General features: G+C 38.5%; 1 protein-coding gene across 4 annotated transcripts in view; it reads left to right on the top strand.

Annotated features, from left to right (window-relative positions):
- The window catches only part of Mllt3 (MLLT3, super elongation complex subunit), a 329,863-nt gene that overhangs the window by 296,603 nt on the left and 14,564 nt on the right, over nucleotides 1-18,696 (top strand). For 3 of the 4 annotated variants that reach the window (XM_023715842.1, XM_023715841.1, XM_023715840.1), the window contains 3 exons: nucleotides 13,533-13,608; nucleotides 15,322-15,451; nucleotides 17,795-17,894. In XM_023715842.1, the coding sequence (XP_023571610.1) occupies nucleotides 13,533-13,608; nucleotides 15,322-15,451; nucleotides 17,795-17,894 (306 nt within the window). Of the gene's footprint in view, nucleotides 1-832; nucleotides 852-13,532; nucleotides 13,609-15,321; nucleotides 15,452-17,794; nucleotides 17,895-18,696 lie in introns of those variants that run through there. The other variant, XM_023715843.1, reaches the window with a different exon arrangement.

The raw sequence follows: 18,696 nt of genomic DNA, 5'->3' as shown, positions 1-18,696 counted from the left end.
GAAATATAATTGTTTTTAAATGATGGTGTTTATAGGCTTCTCCGTGTAGATCTGTCTCCCATGCCACGTCGTGTACCAGTGTGTGCAGCCTGCTCTGCAGCTGTAGATGGCTGCCTCTTGCAAACAGTGCCTTCTGTGTTTGCTCTTTTTCTTATTTGCTAAAACATGTTGCTGACCTTAAGCCCCAGTAATGATGAGATTAATTTCCATGTTTAGAACTGCTCTTTACACACACACACACACACACACACACACACATAGAGTGTGGAACTCTGTAGTGACTTTTGCCAGTTTACAGACAAAGAGAGTTGTTACTGATAGGAGGGGCAGATCCTATAGTTAAAATACGTATAAGACAAACAGATCTTGGGATGTTTATAGAGTCCTCTCTTGACTGTGTGCTTCATAACGCTCTGTGGCCTAAAGTGGTGAATATACGCAGTCAGAATTAACTTGAGAAGAAATTTCCAGAATACAAAACAGTGAGTCAAGATCTGGGTGAAAAAGAAGAGTTAAGCATTTGACGTCTGATCTTGGGAGCAGAATGCTTATGGGTACTTATAGTACTATCCGAAAGAATAAGCTACTTCTGAAACAGCTTGGGGTGGATGTTTGCTTCTGATTAGCCTACGTGTGTGTGCGCGCGCGCGCGCGTGGGTTGAATGGGCATTTGCAAAGTCATGGCCATGTGTTTGCTGTCACTTAAGCTGCCGCTCTGATCTAAATATACGTGTGGGTTCCTAAGGAGACTCTTTCAAGAGGAGACTCTCGCAGCACTCTGCTCCGTGCTGGCACGTGTGAACCTGGGGGCACTTCTGGCTTCCTGAGGGCTGCTCTTTCTTTTAAAAGAGGTGAGGATGTTTGCTTGTTGTGCTTCTGATTTTTAAAGGCCAGCTCTATGTAGAGTTTGTTTACTGTGAGCAGTAACTTGGTAAAAAAGTTAGCTGCGAGTTTGTGACACAAGACTATGAAAGGGCAGGGCACGCCTGGCAGTACAGAGAAAAGCCCCAGAACACTGTGCTGTATGAATGAGTTCAAAAAAATTTAGGTGACAGATTTGCACACAGTGTGCTTAAGCTTTTTAAGAAAAAGTCAGAGGTCAGGTTTTTAAGTAGGAAGCATGATCTTATAATACCTCATTGAATATGGAGGCCTGATTTTTTTTCACCAGAGCAAGTGAAAATGAGAGAAAGATCATCTTCATCCTGTGCCTTCAGAGCACTTACACATATTTTTCTACCAGTGAATTTTTAAAACACTTACTAAAGGACTATTTTTTCTACTCATGATTGAATTACTAAAATTTTTATTTTGTTAGAAAACCTAAAGATTAGGGCTGGGGAGATGGCTCAGTAGAATAAGTGCTTGCTTGGCAAGCGCAAGAACCTGAGTTCAATCCCCGGTTCCGCAAAAAAAAAAAAAAAAAGGAAAGTAAAGAAAACCCAGAGATTAGAACTTTAACTATTTTGCTAATCTGAAGTGGGTCTTTTCATTAAGGGAAGAGTAATGTTCTTTCATATTTCATAATCCTGTGGCCTGTCATACTTTGAAGTCATGCATCAGAATGTTTCTCTCTATTCCACATTTGTAGAGATGAGTGCATACTGTAAAATGGCTTACAGAAGAGCCGTTCCTCTTCGTCTGGTAAACATCAGTTACTACTTAATTGCATGCTAAATTTCTTTTGTTTGTTTTTGTTTTTGGTGCCGAGGACCAAACACAGGGCTTCCTGCTCGCTAGCTAGACAAGCAGTCTGCCGCTGAGCCAAATCCCTAGCCCCTGAATTTTTTTTTTTAACTTTAAAAAATTTATAAATTCTCACACAAATATATATTCAGCTTATAATTTATTTATTAGTCATAAGCTTGAGTGGATTTTGGATCAACTTACAGGTTAATATATGTGACAAATATAATCTAAAATAAATACAAAATTTAGAGAACATAGCATTCATGCAGTTCTAGACAAGTTTTGCACATCGTCAGTATATAGATCTTTTGTTTCTCTAAGAAAAAAAGTGACAGTTATGTAGTTTTACACTTTAATATAAATGTAAAATAATACGTGCCCTCATCGAGGAGAACATCTCCCTGGAACCATAGTCGAGGGGAGTCATTGTGTGGGCCTCCGTGAGCTAAATGCAGTGAGGTGGTAACCAGATAGTTAATATTGTTTATAAATGGGTATAACTATCGAATGTGCTATGCTTGATATGCTAAAATTCTTTTTTCAAAAGGATAGGATATATTATTTTTACTGGGCTGCAGACATATATGAAGGTTTAAAACATGTTATTTTGAGAGTAATTTCCTTTGGAAATGTTTCATTCCTGCACGGTTTGAGAGAAAACAGAAGCTGATGATGATCATGAGTCACTTTCATGGGATAGAGCAGTCATGTTTCATAATTGATGTTGTAGAGAAATAAGTGGAACCTTGTTGTACCTGCTCATTGCTTAGCCCCTACCAATAAGAGATTAGTAATGATAAGAGCAATGTTTTTAATTTTTCTTAAGATTTTTATTTTATGAGAAGACACAACTTTGTGGAGTAATGTCACTTTCCGGTTTCCAGTAGCCTTCTGAGAAGGAGGACATGATCTGTTACACATTTCAAATTTGTGTATGATAAAAACCAACCAATCTCAGGAGTTGCTTAAGTCAAGTACAATTAAGTGAAAAGAAAGACATTCTCTGCTTGCTTTTCTGCTTGGTTTTTTTATGTGTATTTTACAAAAGGGTAATGAGTAGCTTTTATTATATTGAGAAATTTAATATGTTATAAATGAAATGTGCTGAAGTTTTAAAATAGCATATTCGAAAGGTGCATGCACATGAGCATATAGTAGTCTGTAGAGTTTAATTTTTCCAGAATAATGATTTTGTAAGAAATGCTTTTTTAAAATGAAGATTAAAAACGAGTTTAGACTTGTCATTTTTGAAATATTTGTTTCTAAAGATCATTCAGAAACAGTTCTAAAATATCCTGTAAGAGTAAATCATTTGTGCTGTTATACTCTGATTCAACAGCATTGATCTCAGACCCTCATTAACTTTTGTGTAAGGAAGAGAAAATTGAGGACAGCAAAAAAGAGGCCCAGGTGAAGACCTTTAGCCGGTGCTGTCCTGTGCTGCCATTGTCAAAGGACGTCTTTGAGCTAATTTCAGTCCCGTAAAAAACATCTATTTAGTGATTAGTAACCTGTGGGTAAGAGCAGAAAACCCAAGTGAATAAAGACCATAAATACTCAAGTGTTTAGGATAACAGCCTGTGAAACTCTCAAAAAGCATTGCTTAAGTGACAAAAGGTGGCCCAAGTAACGAGGAACGTTAGTGCTGGAGGCAGTGTCCACGCTCGTGGACAGAAGACGCAGTGTAGTGTTCTTCAGAAGTAGCTGCTTCTTGGATCCAGTACCCGCCCCACTTTGTTTATTTGTTTTATGTGGTGCTTGTTTTAATTTTGTGGTGGATTGCATTTACTAGTAGGAATCATGGTATTTTTTTTAAAGATTTGTGTTTCCAAAAGTAGAACCATAATTACTGAAACTTGTGTTTGGATCCTTCACAAGCTGCTTACTTGCTGGCGGTGTTAAGCCTTACTGAAGTGAGTGGGCAAGTGTGCGTGTGCATTTTTAAAAGGCAGATGGTTAGGAATTAGATCTGACAAGGGCCTTTCTCTAGTTTTCTGAAGTTTGTCGTTCTTAAATATTTCTCCCTAAGGGAAAAACATTAAGTAAATAGAACAGTGTAAGTCTACACGGTAAACATTTTTGTTCTTCTTGCATAGTATTGGGATTTGTATAATTCAAGCTTTACTATTCCATTATTTTGGATTTATTTTTTAGGTTGGAGGAAATTCACGATGCTTAGTCCCAGGTCTTTATTCTGAATTTCTGTTGCTCTAACTCTGGTGGTGATTGTGTGACGTTTGAGTGATACTATTAGCAATCTGAACCCTGTGTTCTACTGTAGGAAGCCCAAATGTATGTTTAGCAGTGTAATCTCCTTGTGTAGTGCTTCTTGAAGTTAAGAATTTCATCAGCTTTGAGTATTTGCTTTCCACTGTCCAGGCTGTGAGAACTAGAGGTGTCGTTCGTTTGAAGGGCGCAGATGTTAAAGGTTCGTGCCCCTGCCTCCCCAATGCCAAATACCCTTGAAGAAGAGAAACGTTCTGTTGCCCAAATAGGCATCCTTCTGATGGTGAGAACAGGCCGTGAAAGGCCGTAAATCTGCCTTCTCATTATGAGGTACAACAATAGATTGATTTATGGAGAAAGGCAGCTGTTGAGCTTATATAAGATGTGTGCATCGAAATGCAGGTTCCTTTAGAGTCAGATAAGCACTAGCATTCCTTCTGTTCTTGACAGAAATCTAATATTATTGATAGGAAATATGTGATTCTGAATGGCACATTTTTTAAAAGGGCTACCATGAGAACAAAACAAAAGGATCTACTTAAAGTTTCTACTTGAGAACAGTCTGAAATGTGCCATGTTTTTGCTGTTTTATTTAGTACATTTTCATTAAGAGGGAACTTCTAAATAGCTTTATTTTTATAAACTTTTTGTTAGGACTTCCATTCTAAGCTGAAAAACAGTTTATACCATATTGAGATGTCAGGCTGTTTTTGACTAGTTCCACTTAATACTATACAATTTTCAGTAAACCCTATACAAGCAGAGTCAGATATATGGTGAAGATAAATTTAGGTTGTAAGGATGATTGCATGAAGTTCTTGAGTTTTTAGTTTTAAGAAAATCTAAGTGTACTTTTAAATGTTTTAAATAAATTTATATTATGTCTTAATAAGGAATCATTATAGTTTTTCTATTTAAAAGTTGAATATGAAGGGCCAGAGAGATGGCTCAGTAGAATAAGCACAGTCCTGAGTTCAATCCCTGGTACCACAAAAAATAAATAAATAAATAAATAAATAAAATAAAAAAAATTAAAAAATGTTGACTTTGAGCATAAATATGTAAAATGGTTAAATTTGGTTGGTTTTACATAAAATATCATGCAGATATTCCTCTAAAATTTGAAATCTGTGTGACACAGTTGAGGTTAAGCAAGTAAGTGACAAAACTAAGACATAATTATCAGTAGGACTGGCACTCTCGTCTCAGTGAGCATGTATCTTCAGTATGTATTTTCCAACTGCAGTAAGAGTTATTTTACTAATTGCTATGTTCAAGCAAGCACATAAAAAATAACATTTAAAAGAGAAAGGCAGAAGAAACATGCATAGAGGTTCTATATGATTTTACCCTGTGTATTACTTCTGTGTACACACATACCCTGTGATAGAGTTTCCTGATTTTGGTAAAAGACAGGGTTCCCCTGTGTTACTGGAAAATGCACTGATAGTGAAATAATCTTTGCAACTGTCAGTAATCTTTGTTGCATAAACTTGTAGTGTAAAATGATTAGACAGTTCTGAATCAGTGTTTTTCCTCAATGAATCTCGATTATCTTGGAAGTAAAAGTACCATAGAAACAAGATCTTGTCCAATAAAATGACCTTTTAATGCTCCTACCATGTAGTAAATCTAACCTTACAATAGGTGGGAAAATTCTTTTTCTTTTCTTGTTTTGGTGGTACCAGAGATTGAACTCAGGACCTTGCACTTGCCAGGCAAGCACTTATTCTATTGAGCTATCTCCCTGGCCCCTAAAGTTGAGAATGATTTTTTATTTTTTGGCTGGCTCAGGCTGCCTTAAGGATGGGTCTGGTAAGGCAGGCGGAGGTGGCGGTTGAACCATGGTGTCCTGCACCTGACTGCATTTGCATGAGCAGGCGCTTAAACAGCTGAGCTAACGGGCAGGCCCCCTAGGTGGGAAAATTCTGTGAGATAGTCCAAAGGTTAAAGTTAATAGATCTTCTTGACATCTGTGAAGTCTATAAAGAGTCCACTACTATCAGTCAAATGTTCTGTATTTTAAATTAATCAAATTTTTAAAAAGCTTTAAAGTTAAGGAAATGCAGTTAAGTTTCTCTTCAGATATATATTTTAATTTCAATTAATTACTAACGTTATTTCTTGAATTCAATCTAATTTACTATAATATGTTTAATTTTATAGTCCAAAACCTGTAACTGCATATGCTTTTCAGGACTTTATCTAATTCAGTGCTACCATTTTACATGTGGAAAACACAACAGTTGTGTTTCTAATGCTCTGAGTGGGTTTTCATGTCACAAGAGTTCTGGCGACTATTTTGGGACCTTAATGGGAACCGATGAGCTTGGTGTCCACTGCCCTGCTCCAGTCACAGGTAGTTTGGGACCTGCCTCACTGGTAGTGATTTTGTCCCTTTCCTACCATTCTTGAAACTCACAAACAAGAGGGGAGAGGGGGAGGACAGTGAAAAGAGAAGTCTCTGGCTTGACAGTTAAGTGGCATGTGTAATGGACAGTTGTGAAACTCTACTTCTGTGCACCTGATCTTTGCTAAAGGAGCGTGCTTAGAGGAGGTGCAACTGTAAGTGCTCTGTTGCCAGATGATTTTGCATTCCTAAAGCTATTAACAAGTAAGGGTTTTCAGCCCATAATCTCTTAGAACACATCTGGCAGCAACTGGATATTCTGAAAAAGCATGTGTTCTGGCTACAGTAGTCAATAGCAACCTTCAAAGTACAACTGGTGATGAGAGATGAAAGACTTGAGTCTCTTCTGCTTGAAAGAGAGGAAGCTCAAAGAAAATTATAGCCATCCCTAAGTGTGGAAAAGGTCTTAAGGAGAGATTTATAGACACTTGTTCCCTAAGGCTATTTCGTTTCCTAATGAGATTTGTGTTCTCAGACAAGGAGAGATGAGTACAAAGGATGACAGCATTTGATAGTAATAGTGAAGATGATAATGAAGAAAGCAAGTGCAATTGTAAAAGTAGTCGCCTCAATATAGAGTCACTTTTCTCAGTATCTAAGATCATTTTAAGTCTAAGTTGAAATATAATAGAAATAAGGACTTCCCCATTTTGCTAGCAGTTAGTTGAGAGGGTAATTCTTAAACTCTTGTTCTATAACTAGAAAATGATGGGCATAACAATCACTTCTGATCATAAAAGAGTCTTAAGAGTCTAAATATGATTCTATTTTAATATCGGGTTCAATCAAGTTGTCTCTGCATAAAGTTTGCAAAAAAGATACAGTCTTCCCTGAGGTCACAGAGTTTAGTAACTGTCTAACAATAAAAGTTGCAGAATCCAGTGTCCTTTCCTCAGTTTCACCTTGTTTTGAAAGAAAACATTATTAACATGGTATTTAAAGCATGAATTTGCTTTGGTTTTTGTTGTTGAATGTCATGGGACTTTGTATTATAGAGCTAGGAAGAGGGCAATCGCTTTTGAAGGCAAATAAAATAAACAGTTGTATTGTGTTGCCTGATGTGTCTTCCTGCTTGGGGCCAGTGTCAAAAGGATAGGGCAGTGCAGAGGGGAAGCTTCCTGGCTTTCCTTTAGAAAACTTACTGACCTCATGAGGCCCCTACCATAATCCATAGTAGTCCTGAGTGAACAGACATTAGATGCAGTTGATTCAGGAACAGTCAGCCACTGGGGCGAAGTGTTTTGTTTTACCATTGGTTTGCCTTGGATGTGGATTACAAGATGACAGTTGTGGGCAAAGAGATAAGCATTTCTTCTTTCATAGTGATAGAGCAAACTATGTTCCCTTACACTAGTTTTGTAAAGGGGAGCGTTTTTAAACACTTACATTTTTTCAAAGTCGATGGGTATAGTTGAAAGAATAGTAGATGAAAAATAAGAAAACCTGCTTTAATCCCACTTAGCACTTAATGGTCACTTAAGTCACTGCTTCAGTTGCCTTGTCTGTAAAATGGCAGTAAAAATTGTGTACTGCTGTCTTAGATTGGGCTGCCATAATAAAACATCATAGACTAGATGGCTTGAGCAGGAATATGCCTCTTACAGTCTGAAAGCTTGGACTCTGTAGATCAAAGAACCTGACGAGGGCTCTCTTCCTGGCTTGTAGTTGACCACCTTCCTGCTATGTCCTTTCATAGTAAGGGAGAGAGGGGAAGGAACCAAATTCTTTGTTTTCTGATGGGACATTAATCCCATCAGAAAGACTCACATTCATGATCTCATTGAAACTTAATTACATTGCAAAGGCCTGTCTCCCCAAACTGTCACATTAGGGTTCAGAACATCAGCAGATAAATTCTGAAGCACCTGCCTTCATTATACTACAGCAAAGGAAATAAGGAGTGTCTGTGAAGGAGGTGTTCTGCGATGCATTCTGAGATGCGGGGACACAAATGTTGGTCCAGTCTTAACTTTCATGTAGATTTTAAACCATAAGGTCTTATCTTTTAGCACATCTTTTTAAAAGTTCATTATTTTTTTATTTAAAAAAACCCACAAAATTCCAAAACAGTATGACAGAAGGGTAACAATAGTTAACACATTGCATATTGCTGTCCTTAAATTAGTTAACCAGAGTACAAGATATCAGCAAATTTTCCAAACAATATTTGCACAAATCTATCTTTTCAATGAACTACAAGAAATTAGTAGAATAACTATCTTTATATATATATATATTTTTTTCCCTTTTACGTTTCCTTCCTGCTTTTCTCCATTCCCCCAACCCAGTTTCTCTCTTTTTTTTTTTTTTTTTTAACAAATAATACACTGCATATATTCTTCTTAGTGGTTAATTGCTGTACAAGATGCAGACTTGTGATCCTACTTACAAACACCATTAGAACAAATCATTCTATTCATTAAGAGAATGCAACTATATATCTATCCTAACCACTTTGAATACACAGATACAAAATGGACATTCATAGTTATACCCCAATTTTTTTAAGTTCCGTTATTGAATATTATAGGTGTGTAAACTCAGCAAAATATTCTAAAAGAGTCCAGTAGCCCATAATAGCATTGGGTCTTCTGTTTAACTGGCAATATCAGAAATTATTGACCTGAGTCCCATCTTTTCTTTTTAAAGTTTCTCTCCATTTGTCAGTATCTGTTGTACGTTTGGATCTTAACTCTTTCAGCTTCCCACTTAGGGAACCAATGCACTGTTTACACATTTGCATCTGGTTTATTTCACTTCTGAGTATGAGCTCACCTTTCATCCATTTACTTTTAAAAGCCTCCAGTTTATCCTTCCTTATGGCTAATACTTTATTATATAAAAAGACCACATCTGTTTGTCCATGCCTAGGTTGATAAGTCTTTTGAAACAGTTATTAATGTAAAACCCAAAGAAAATAAAAGTTTTCCTGTTTCTAACATTTTAACAGTTTACTCTTGCATTTGTTACTACTTTTCAATATGTACTTCTTTGCTTGGCTTTGGCCTTACCTTTTAGTGGCAAAGCTTTCTCAAGATAGTACCTATTCTTGGGAATTAGTGACATAGATTGCACTCGTGAAGGAGAATGTTTCATAATTGCTTAAGCATGAGTGCTGTATCATTCTTTCAAATGAAATAAAGTTTTATTTGTAAATGAAAAGGATTCGCTTCAAGTAAAGGGGAAATTTTAGGCTCGCTCTTAAAACTTTTAAAAAATACCCAGATAATGTGTAGACTGAGCTGATAACTTAGTGCTTTGATGGGCCATGGTAAAATTGAACCGGGAAGTGATGCATACTTGTGCTTCCTTGTTTGACTAATAACTGTTCTTAACAGTCTTTGCAGATGTTTGTGCCAAGGTGGGATCATCTTGATTACAGCTTGTAGGCGATGTCTTGTGAAACAGCAATATATCTATAGTAATTTATTTTTACACTAATATTTTATACTACTTTATAGTAATTTATTTTTTATAGTAATTTATTTTTATCTTTTTCTTATTACTGAAGAAAGGTGTATGTCCTTGCTCTCTCCTTTTTCTTTGTTGGTTGCATTAAAGATCAAGTCATTCGAATTCTAAATAGAGTTGCCCATTCTAAAAGATAGAACCTCTCACTGGTGGTACCTAAGGAAGACATCCTCTCACTCTTACAACAGTACCAAATTTTGTAAGCCCTCTTGTGTGGTCTCCCATGTAAGGATTCTCTTTTTAGATACTTAAATTTTAGGTTTTGTAAACGTAAGCTTTTTTTTTTGTTTTTTTTCTTTTTCCTTTTTTTGAGCTTCACCTGGACAGAAGTAGTCCTCTTCAGAAAATTCATTACAAAATCATTTTACATGGCCATTTAATGTTACAGATTACATTGCAAATCTTCTACCTTTTTTTAGGCAGTAGGAAATTTGTGAACTATTGTAAACAGTAATGCTTAGATACCATCACGATAGCAGCTATGACATCTTTGCTTTATTGCAATTCAGTGCCCTCACTCTATGACTAATGGTCTTCCCAGTTATGTTGCTAGCAAATGATAGAATGAGATTCTTATCATCCTGGAGTAAACCATTAAGGAAATTTTGTGACTAGTATTTGATTACACAGGGCATCAGCAAGAAGCACAAACTTGTAGTGAAGAGAATTTCTATTTAAAAACTTATATCAAAGTAGTTAGCATGGGAAAAAAACCTGACCTTCATTTGATTTCTTTGTTAGTTTTTGGTTTAGATTTCACACTTGTATGTATGTATGCATTTTTTTTTTTTTTTAAGGCATTTAGGAGGAGATAAAGTCAGGAAAAAAGCATGCTTCTCATCAGTCCTCACAGACTTTTGAGCTTTTTGTAAACATGCTTGAACCTCTATTTCAAACCTATTAAATCAGAATTTGCTCTTCTATACACTTCCCCCAGTTAAATTTGATGGATATCCATCCAGTTCATCATTGTTTGAGTCAGTGATTCTCCAAAGTGTGGTTGCCTGAGTGACTGAGGCAGGAGAATTCTGAGTTCAAACCCTTCTTAGGCAGCTTAGCAACTAACTCAAGACCCTATTTTGTAAATAAGTGGGTGTATGGATGGGTGGGTGGATGGATGGATGGTTGGATGCATGGATAGATGGATAGATGAATAAAGAGATAGGCAGACAGATTGGGGATGTATAAGGCCCTGGGTTTGATCCTCAGCAATACACCCCCCAACCCACCCACCCACATACAATATGTGATCAGTCTCTGAATCTGCAGCCTCAGCATTACCTGGGGTCTTGTAAGGAATTTAGGTTTTTGTACCATGCCCTACCCTGGCCATCTGAATCAGAAACTCTGGGAAAGGATAATTGTATGTGTTCTAACAAATCCGCCAGCAAATCAGACTGCCTGGGATCATTTTAGATGTTGCCTCAGCTCTAAGATTCCACACATGCTTTTCCTGACTATCAGAAACTTCCAGGGCAGAGCTCTGCTGCCTGTCACTGAAATCTTACCCTTCTTTGTTCATTTTGTTTTCTGTTGCCTATTTTAATATCCCTGTAGAATTAATATGTTTTCTGTTGTGAACCTTCTCAAATGCTTTGTGGCAGAGCCAGACAATCATAAATGTTAAATAAAAAGCTTTTTATGCCATTGTATTATATTCTTTAGTATTTACATTTTCTGATGATTGGCAATTGTGGAATTACCTTGTTTATGGATACAAAGACAAAAAAAGGATGCCTCTAGATTTCGTTCTGTCAGAAACATGTCTTTTGCAATACCTTGGTCGAGTTCAGTGGGGATAGTTCAGAGAGATGACTACTGGCTCCCTTGGTGTCCCAGTTAATGTCACTCTCAGCAAACTGGCCTGGCAGAATGGCTCCTTTAGGTCCAGGGTGGTGCGTACTGGTGGGGCAGAATGGGGAATTAGCATTCTTTGCTCATTTCTAATCAGACCTCGTTTTTTGGCTCCCAAATGGTTTTCAGACCTATCAAAGTAATTCCATTTCAGGCACTCTTCATGTTTAAAAAAAGCAAGTTGGAGAGCAAAAGGGAGTGCTCTTTGGGTCCTGGGAGGACTGTTTCACAGCTGGACTTCCAACGTAAATGCTGTGTTCCCTTTCTGTTGTGTAATTCACCACTGGGGCTCGTCGGTGGAAGAGCCCCTCAACAGAAATGAAGAGTACCTCACACTGACATTTGTACTTGTAAACCAATTCTTTTTGTGGGCCTCAAACAGCAGTGTGTAGCAGGACATTGCACTGCAATTCTCGAGTAAGTACTGCAGTGCTGAATGCTTTGTTACTGCCTGCTGCTCATTAGAGAGCCAGTCTGGCGCTTTTCCTGCATTCCCATCCCGCTAGAGGCTGTGAAGTGTGTATTAGGAAAGCCTGAAAGTGCTTCCTTGTGTCCACGTTGGGGGAGTTTGGAGCTTTTCATGGAGAGGAGGGTGGGCGCTCCTTGCGGGGAGGGGAAAAGTGGAGAGAAACTGCAGTATAGAGGAAACTGCTATTCTGCTCCTCATTTGAAAGCTTCGCATCGCCTGTTGGGCAAAGGAAGGAGAGTACATGTCCTCCCTCGGGGAAGACCTCAAGGATTTACAGATAACACAGCATATAGTCGAGACATTATAAATAGGTAAAAATTCACTCTTGCACCCACAGATAGCAATATTAAGTTATTTGAAAATTGCCCTTAAATGTGTAAAATGAAGTGTGTTGCACACTTTTTGTGCTCTAACCTATCTTTAGTATGAAGTTTCTCATAAACAGTAGCACACAGTGGAGCAGAGGATCTTGTGTACTGCCTGTGGCCACCGTGAGGAGGGCTGCTGCGTACAGTGCATTACCTCAGCTGCCAACCAGTAACAGGCTCACGGAAGACCCTGGTTATGTAAATGCTGTCTGTCTGGGAGAAAAGACCTTCTGGAGGCAGCACATGTGATAAGAGTATCTTACAGACCGTGTATTGCAGCATGTCTGCTCTAGTATGTTTTCAGTGAATTCAGAGAAGAAAGTGAGCTGAGTGAGGTATTGTAAAAGAGGGTGACCATAGAGCTTGTTGTGTATGTTAAAGGGTGGGGTGAACTCACTGAGTGTAAGAACTGGGAGCGTGTGATGATACTTTTCCTTTGCCATTCATTCAATATGGAATTGTTTGGGGTGTGTGTGTGTGTGTGTGTGTGTGTGTGTGTGTGTGTGTTTGAAAGGTGACAACATTTTTCCTGGCATATTTGTGGAGCTTGGCTGGCTCTTGGGAATGTTTGCTTCCATTTCTGAACTGTGTGCAGGGTTAGAGGTCAATCCTGGCTTTGGACCAGAGTGAAATCAGCTGGCTCATAATGCGATTGAACTGATAACCAACCCAGTTCATTTACCACTGCTTTATGCAGTTGAATCAGACATTGCAGAAAGAGTGACTAAGGTGTGTCTTAGAAAAAGATCTACATACCAGTAAACAGGAATCAAATCAAAGCCAGGTCCCAACCTCAGATAACTTGTAGGTGTTTATCTCTTCATCTTTGGGATTTTATACTTGTTTTGTATCTAATAACAACAACGTAATCAAAACAAACAGGCACCACAACTCTCCTGTGTCCATGCTTTGCCCTAATGAAGTTATTTTTCTCTCAGTGTCAGAGTGCTTTTGTTGAGTCTGCATTAATCAGCGACCCTGTTTTCAGTTTGGGTGCGTAGTGCCCTGTAAATGTACTGACGATGCCTCCTCTTCTTCTCTACAGTCGGAGCAGCCCAGTCCTGCCAGCTCCAGCTCCAGCTCCAGTTCCAGCTTCACACCGTCCCAGACCAGGCAGCAAGGTATCAGAAGCTCCCACGCAGACTAGGAGGCTTGTTCTCAGACAACGTCTTGATGAGCTGATCTGTGACCTGCCTTCTGCTGTGTTGTTGTGTGCATGGTGGCCTGGCTTTGTGCAGGTGTATTCATTTCCCCAAGGGGTGCTCGCGAGCATAGCTCTGGTGCAGGAGGCTCTCGCGAGGCCCCTGTCCAGCGCCTCCCATTGCTTTCCTTTACAGACACGGCCTGTTCCTGGGAGCTCCCAAAGGCATACAGTAGTTAAAGCTGGACTAAAGAGACTTTGATGAAGAGAAAGAGGTTTTCACCCTTTTTCTTTGAATAGCTTTCATTTTATTTGTTTTTCTGCAGATTAGTAGACTTTTTTTTTTAAAGCAAGCGTTAATTTGCTAAAATACATTTCCTTAAAATGTATTCTCTTAAATATATTTTCTTCAGTTCATGATCAAGTGTTAGCCTACATTTAGAGTAAAGAAAATTAAACTGACACATGTAACTAATTTTTTCATGTGTGTCTAAAAACTTAAACTATAGGCTCTTAATTTTTTGCATAAAAATGACATTATCAAACAATAGCTTGTTGTTCAGGATCATGTTGAGCCTCATCTTCCTCTACCACAACCGAGTTCCTAATGGCTTGCACAGCTTTCAGGAGGATTAAATTGTGTGTCTGGACTAAGGCTAAGGCTGTTCGTACACCTTGTTCCACTGACTGCTGAAGATCTCCTAGCCCACTGCAAAACCGAGAAGTCTGTGTTTTGCTGAATGGAGATTGCAGGGCATTGATACGTGTTTCAGCCCTGAGTGAGTGAGAATTCAGAGATTCCTGCCAAAGATTAGACTTCAGGAAGTGCCTAGTCCAGAATGAAAGCAATGTCTTACGATTATTTTCACCACATTTGAATACTAAAATGAAAAGAAGCTGAGAGAGAGAGAGAGAGAGAGAGAGAGAGAGAGAGAGAGAGCGAGCGAGCGCGCACTCAATTCTGTCTTATCTTAAATTGAATTTAGTTGTGACTAATTTTTTTCCCAACTAATACTGGGTACTCTTGAATTTTCTGTGCACTTGATTTTACCTCAAATTTCTTAACAACAACAACAACAACAAAAAAATGAAGATTGGCTACATAAAATTGTTGCAACAAGACCTTTTGTCCAAGATCAACATAAAGATCAGAAAGAAATACAACGGTTTATACCATGGACTTGAAATACTTTATAATCGGAACTTGACTGAAATGCTTGCTTGACCTGAAATTGACCTTGAAATAAAAGGAACAGGCAAACCTTAATAGATCAAAAACTACCACACAAAGGCTGCACTGCCAAGAACAAGTTACAACCACTGTGATTTATTAATCTCAACTTTTCAATACATGGATTAACTTAACAAAACATCCAGTCCACTAGTCAGTCTTTCTGGGTGTGTGGTTTTTGTTTTTTTTTTTTTTTTTAGTTGCCATTTTTCTTAGAGAAGAAAAATACATAGAAGAAATCCTATGTAATAAAGATTCTTTTATGAATATTGGAGGACCTATTATGAAAATGTTAGTGTTTAGGTATCAGAAATGCACAAGTTTTTGTACTAAGTTTTATAAGTAGAGGATAATGGTTATTTTTAACCAGTATTCAGTGCAATAAGCATTCACATGTCTAATGTGGTTAAGTGTGTTTGAGCTAGTATGTTTGATTGCCTGTGGTTCATTGTCATTGATCAGGTCCCTTAAGGTCTATAATGAAAGATTTGCATTCTGATGACAATGAGGAAGAATCTGATGAGGCAGAGGATAATGACAATGACTCTGAAATGGAAAGACCTGTAAATAGAGGTGGCAGCCGAAGTCGCAGGTAAGTGCATTGGAAGGACATCAGTTGCCTGGGAAGGAGTCAGACCTTTTCAGTGATGGCAGACACGTGAAATACCACTAATAATGGCCATGGATCTTCACGTTCATTTAAAGCCAGAGCATCTTGGTATACTTACTTTGTCTGTCTATCTGTTTGTCTTTCCTTCTTTCCTTTCTTTTTTCCGCCAGCTCAGCCTGCCCTAGGGGTGGGGCTGGCGCACTGTGATGGCGGGGATCGGAACCATGGTCCCTGCACGTGCCAACACGCTGTAGTCTGCTGAGCTATCTCACCGGCCCCTGCACTCACTTTTTATAAGGAACTATTTTTCCCTTTTCTCAGGGCGAGGAGGGTTTATCTTGTAAAACCTTAGAGGAAAGTGTCAAATAGTATATTCTAATTTGAAGACTTTGTATAGTTCTCCTGCTGGAGGTGGTCTCAGAATGTGAAGAAATGTGCTGTTTATAGTTAGAATACATAATTGGCGGTGGTGAATTATGTGCCTAACCTAATTAAAATTAGGATCACCTGTGTGTGTTTTCCAGAAAATAAATTCCTATTTAAGTGTGCTAACAATTAGGTTACTTAAGTAGCTTTAATGCTGTGAGGCTTAAATCTACATTATGAGATGGTAATTCATGTCACTTATAATTAATAGTCAACTTGAAATTGCCTTGAGGATTTCATTTCTTTATCATGAGGAAAACAAATAGGCATGCTCACTTTAATGTGTTTTGAATAGAAAACAAAATATGAATCTACTTGAACTTAAAATCCCATTACATTTATAATATATTGCATTAAGTCTTTTTCTCATTACCTGTTACTGTATATATGGCCCTGAAACTCCTAAAAAGAATGCATTCTTAACCTAAACCTGACAGACACTGTGCTTCCTAATTGGCAAACCCTAAGTGTCCCTGAGAAAAGCCTCTTTGTGGTGTGTGCCCCATCAGACCTCTCGGAGACTGCCTGGGAGCAGGTAGTCAGCACTGTAGTCAGCACTCTTCTCCACTTTGCCCAAACTCACTTGTCTGTATTCCTTTCACAGGACCCCTAAGGTACTGGCCTTAAAACACTTCCCTCTAAAACTCATTCTTCTGACAGGAAAGAAGCTGGCGGAGTTGGGGTGGGGGAGGGGGACACACTGAAAATGGACTGAAACCTGGCGTCTTGACCACTGGATGCTTTCTAGAGTTGCTGCTGAAAATGCGCATGCCTTATTTAGACAGTCTCCCAAATCGTTGTTCAGATCTGGGCATTCCGTGATTAGCTGCTGCCACTACGTTCTGTCCCTTTGCAGTCAGAAGGGGTCAAATCTTACACGATTATGAGTTGACTACTGCAGACGCGTTGTTGGGACACTTTCCTCTTTCCCTGCTTAACCGTGCTGTTAGCACGGCGTTGCAGTGTACCATTTGGTCTCCGTTGCACTTGTGAAGTCTCAGCTGCTTAATCAGTTTAAATACAGGCTTCCACTTCAGTTGAGAAGCATTTTAAAGTAGCGCTTCAACTGAACACTTCATTAGTCTAATTTTGTTAAGAAAAACAAGTTCCATTAGTTTTGCTAAAGGAATGTCCCAGTGTATCTTTCTTCATTTTCTATCATGTATCTTTCTATCTGAATATATAATAGAGCCAGAATGTGATTGCCGATTCAGAGTGAATGAAAATCTATCTTGATTTCTAAACCATTTTCTGTCTCTGAAAATAATATTATATTATTAGGTTTCCGTATAACCAGAGAGCAGGAGCAAACACTGAAGAATGCTTCTACAGGAGGGCATACATTCAGAAGCAAAGACTAAAGAACTCTGCTCTCTGGAAGAAAGCTCCATTTTATTCTGAAAGAAAAATAGAGGAGGTGGTGATACTTTTACTGTTTTTAGTTGTTGAAAGATATTTTACTTTCTAAAGCAGTGATCCCAAACACGCTGTTTCATTGTGTTGCTGGAGATTGTTTCCAATTACTGTTGCATCAGTGCTCAGGACTAGAGGCAGCCTAGAAAGATGTGACGGGGTGACTGGTCACTCCAGCACCCCAGGCTTCATACATCAGTCAGTGCAGGAGCTGAGCGGTGGGTTTGGGCCTCCTTGCGTGGGTGTGAATCCTCTAGCTGCCGGTTTTGCTTCTGTGACCATTGCGGAGTGGCACACTTTTTCTACTTCTTGGTTTACTCACCTGTGAAATAGAAGATCATTAAAAGAGAAAGAGCAGGGGAACCACTTAATATGGCTCCAGATGCAAAGTAAGTGCTAATACATGCTAGTGGTTGTGGACACGGTGCTTAGTGTTTGAATTCCTTGCCTGTTTGTAGTGATGTGTGTGACTTTATTTTTTTTCAGAGTTAGCTTGAGTGATGGCAGTGATAGTGAAAGCAGTTCTGCTTCTTCACCCCTACATCATGAACCTCCACCACCATTATTAAAAACCAACAACAACCAGGTAAATTGTGGTGTTTGCATTTTTCAAGATTGCAGAACTAGATGTAATCATTTTATACTGCATACAAATATTTTCTTTTTCTTTCCTTTTTTCTCTTTTCATATTTTTAATTTTCATTTTTTATTAGTACGTGTTTGCAGTACACGATGATTACATTTCTCGTGGGGAGTTGCTACATGTACATAAGCATCTGAATTCTTTGCCATACCTGTCCTTCCCCTTCTTTCCTCTCTCCATCTCTTGATCCTCTTCCCTTTTGCAAAAGATCTATCTCCCTATTTCTGATTATCTACCTTTTATGTTATTCTTTATATTTTGGATTTCTCATTTAAGAGAAACCACTGCATACAGATTTTTATCTCAATATTAAACAAATTCCCTCTTGATGTCAGATAAGCAGGAAATCATAACCTGAGGAATAAGCACAAGCGGAAAGCACTTTTGTTGCCCTGAGGTGATGTGTTCCATTGCATGGGCTCCGCAGGTGCGAAGAGGGGTGGTGGCCAGAGTATTGCCCTTCACTCCTGATTCTTACGTACTTTATCCTCAGCCATGAGTAGGGGACTTAATTGGAAACAATACAATATTTGGGGTAGTAAAAAGTCTAGTTCTTTACTTTACTCTTGGTAATTTACTCTGGAAATTAATTTTTCTGACCCTCAGTTTCTTCATTTGCAAGTAACATACTTTCATTTTAGGTTGTTAGAAGGGTATTGAATAATGTGTGTAAACAGTGTGAGGTGGTACCCAGAACCTGCTTGGCACTTAGATCATGATGGATGTTTATTACAGGGCTGTGTCT

Source organism: Octodon degus, unplaced genomic scaffold (genome assembly GCF_000260255.1).
Source record: "Octodon degus isolate 3935 unplaced genomic scaffold, OctDeg1.0 scaffold00044, whole genome shotgun sequence".
Classification (NCBI taxonomy): domain Eukaryota; kingdom Metazoa; phylum Chordata; class Mammalia; order Rodentia; family Octodontidae; genus Octodon; species Octodon degus.
Note: the sequence above shows the minus strand (reverse complement) of the source record. Positions and strands in the feature narration are given on the sequence as shown.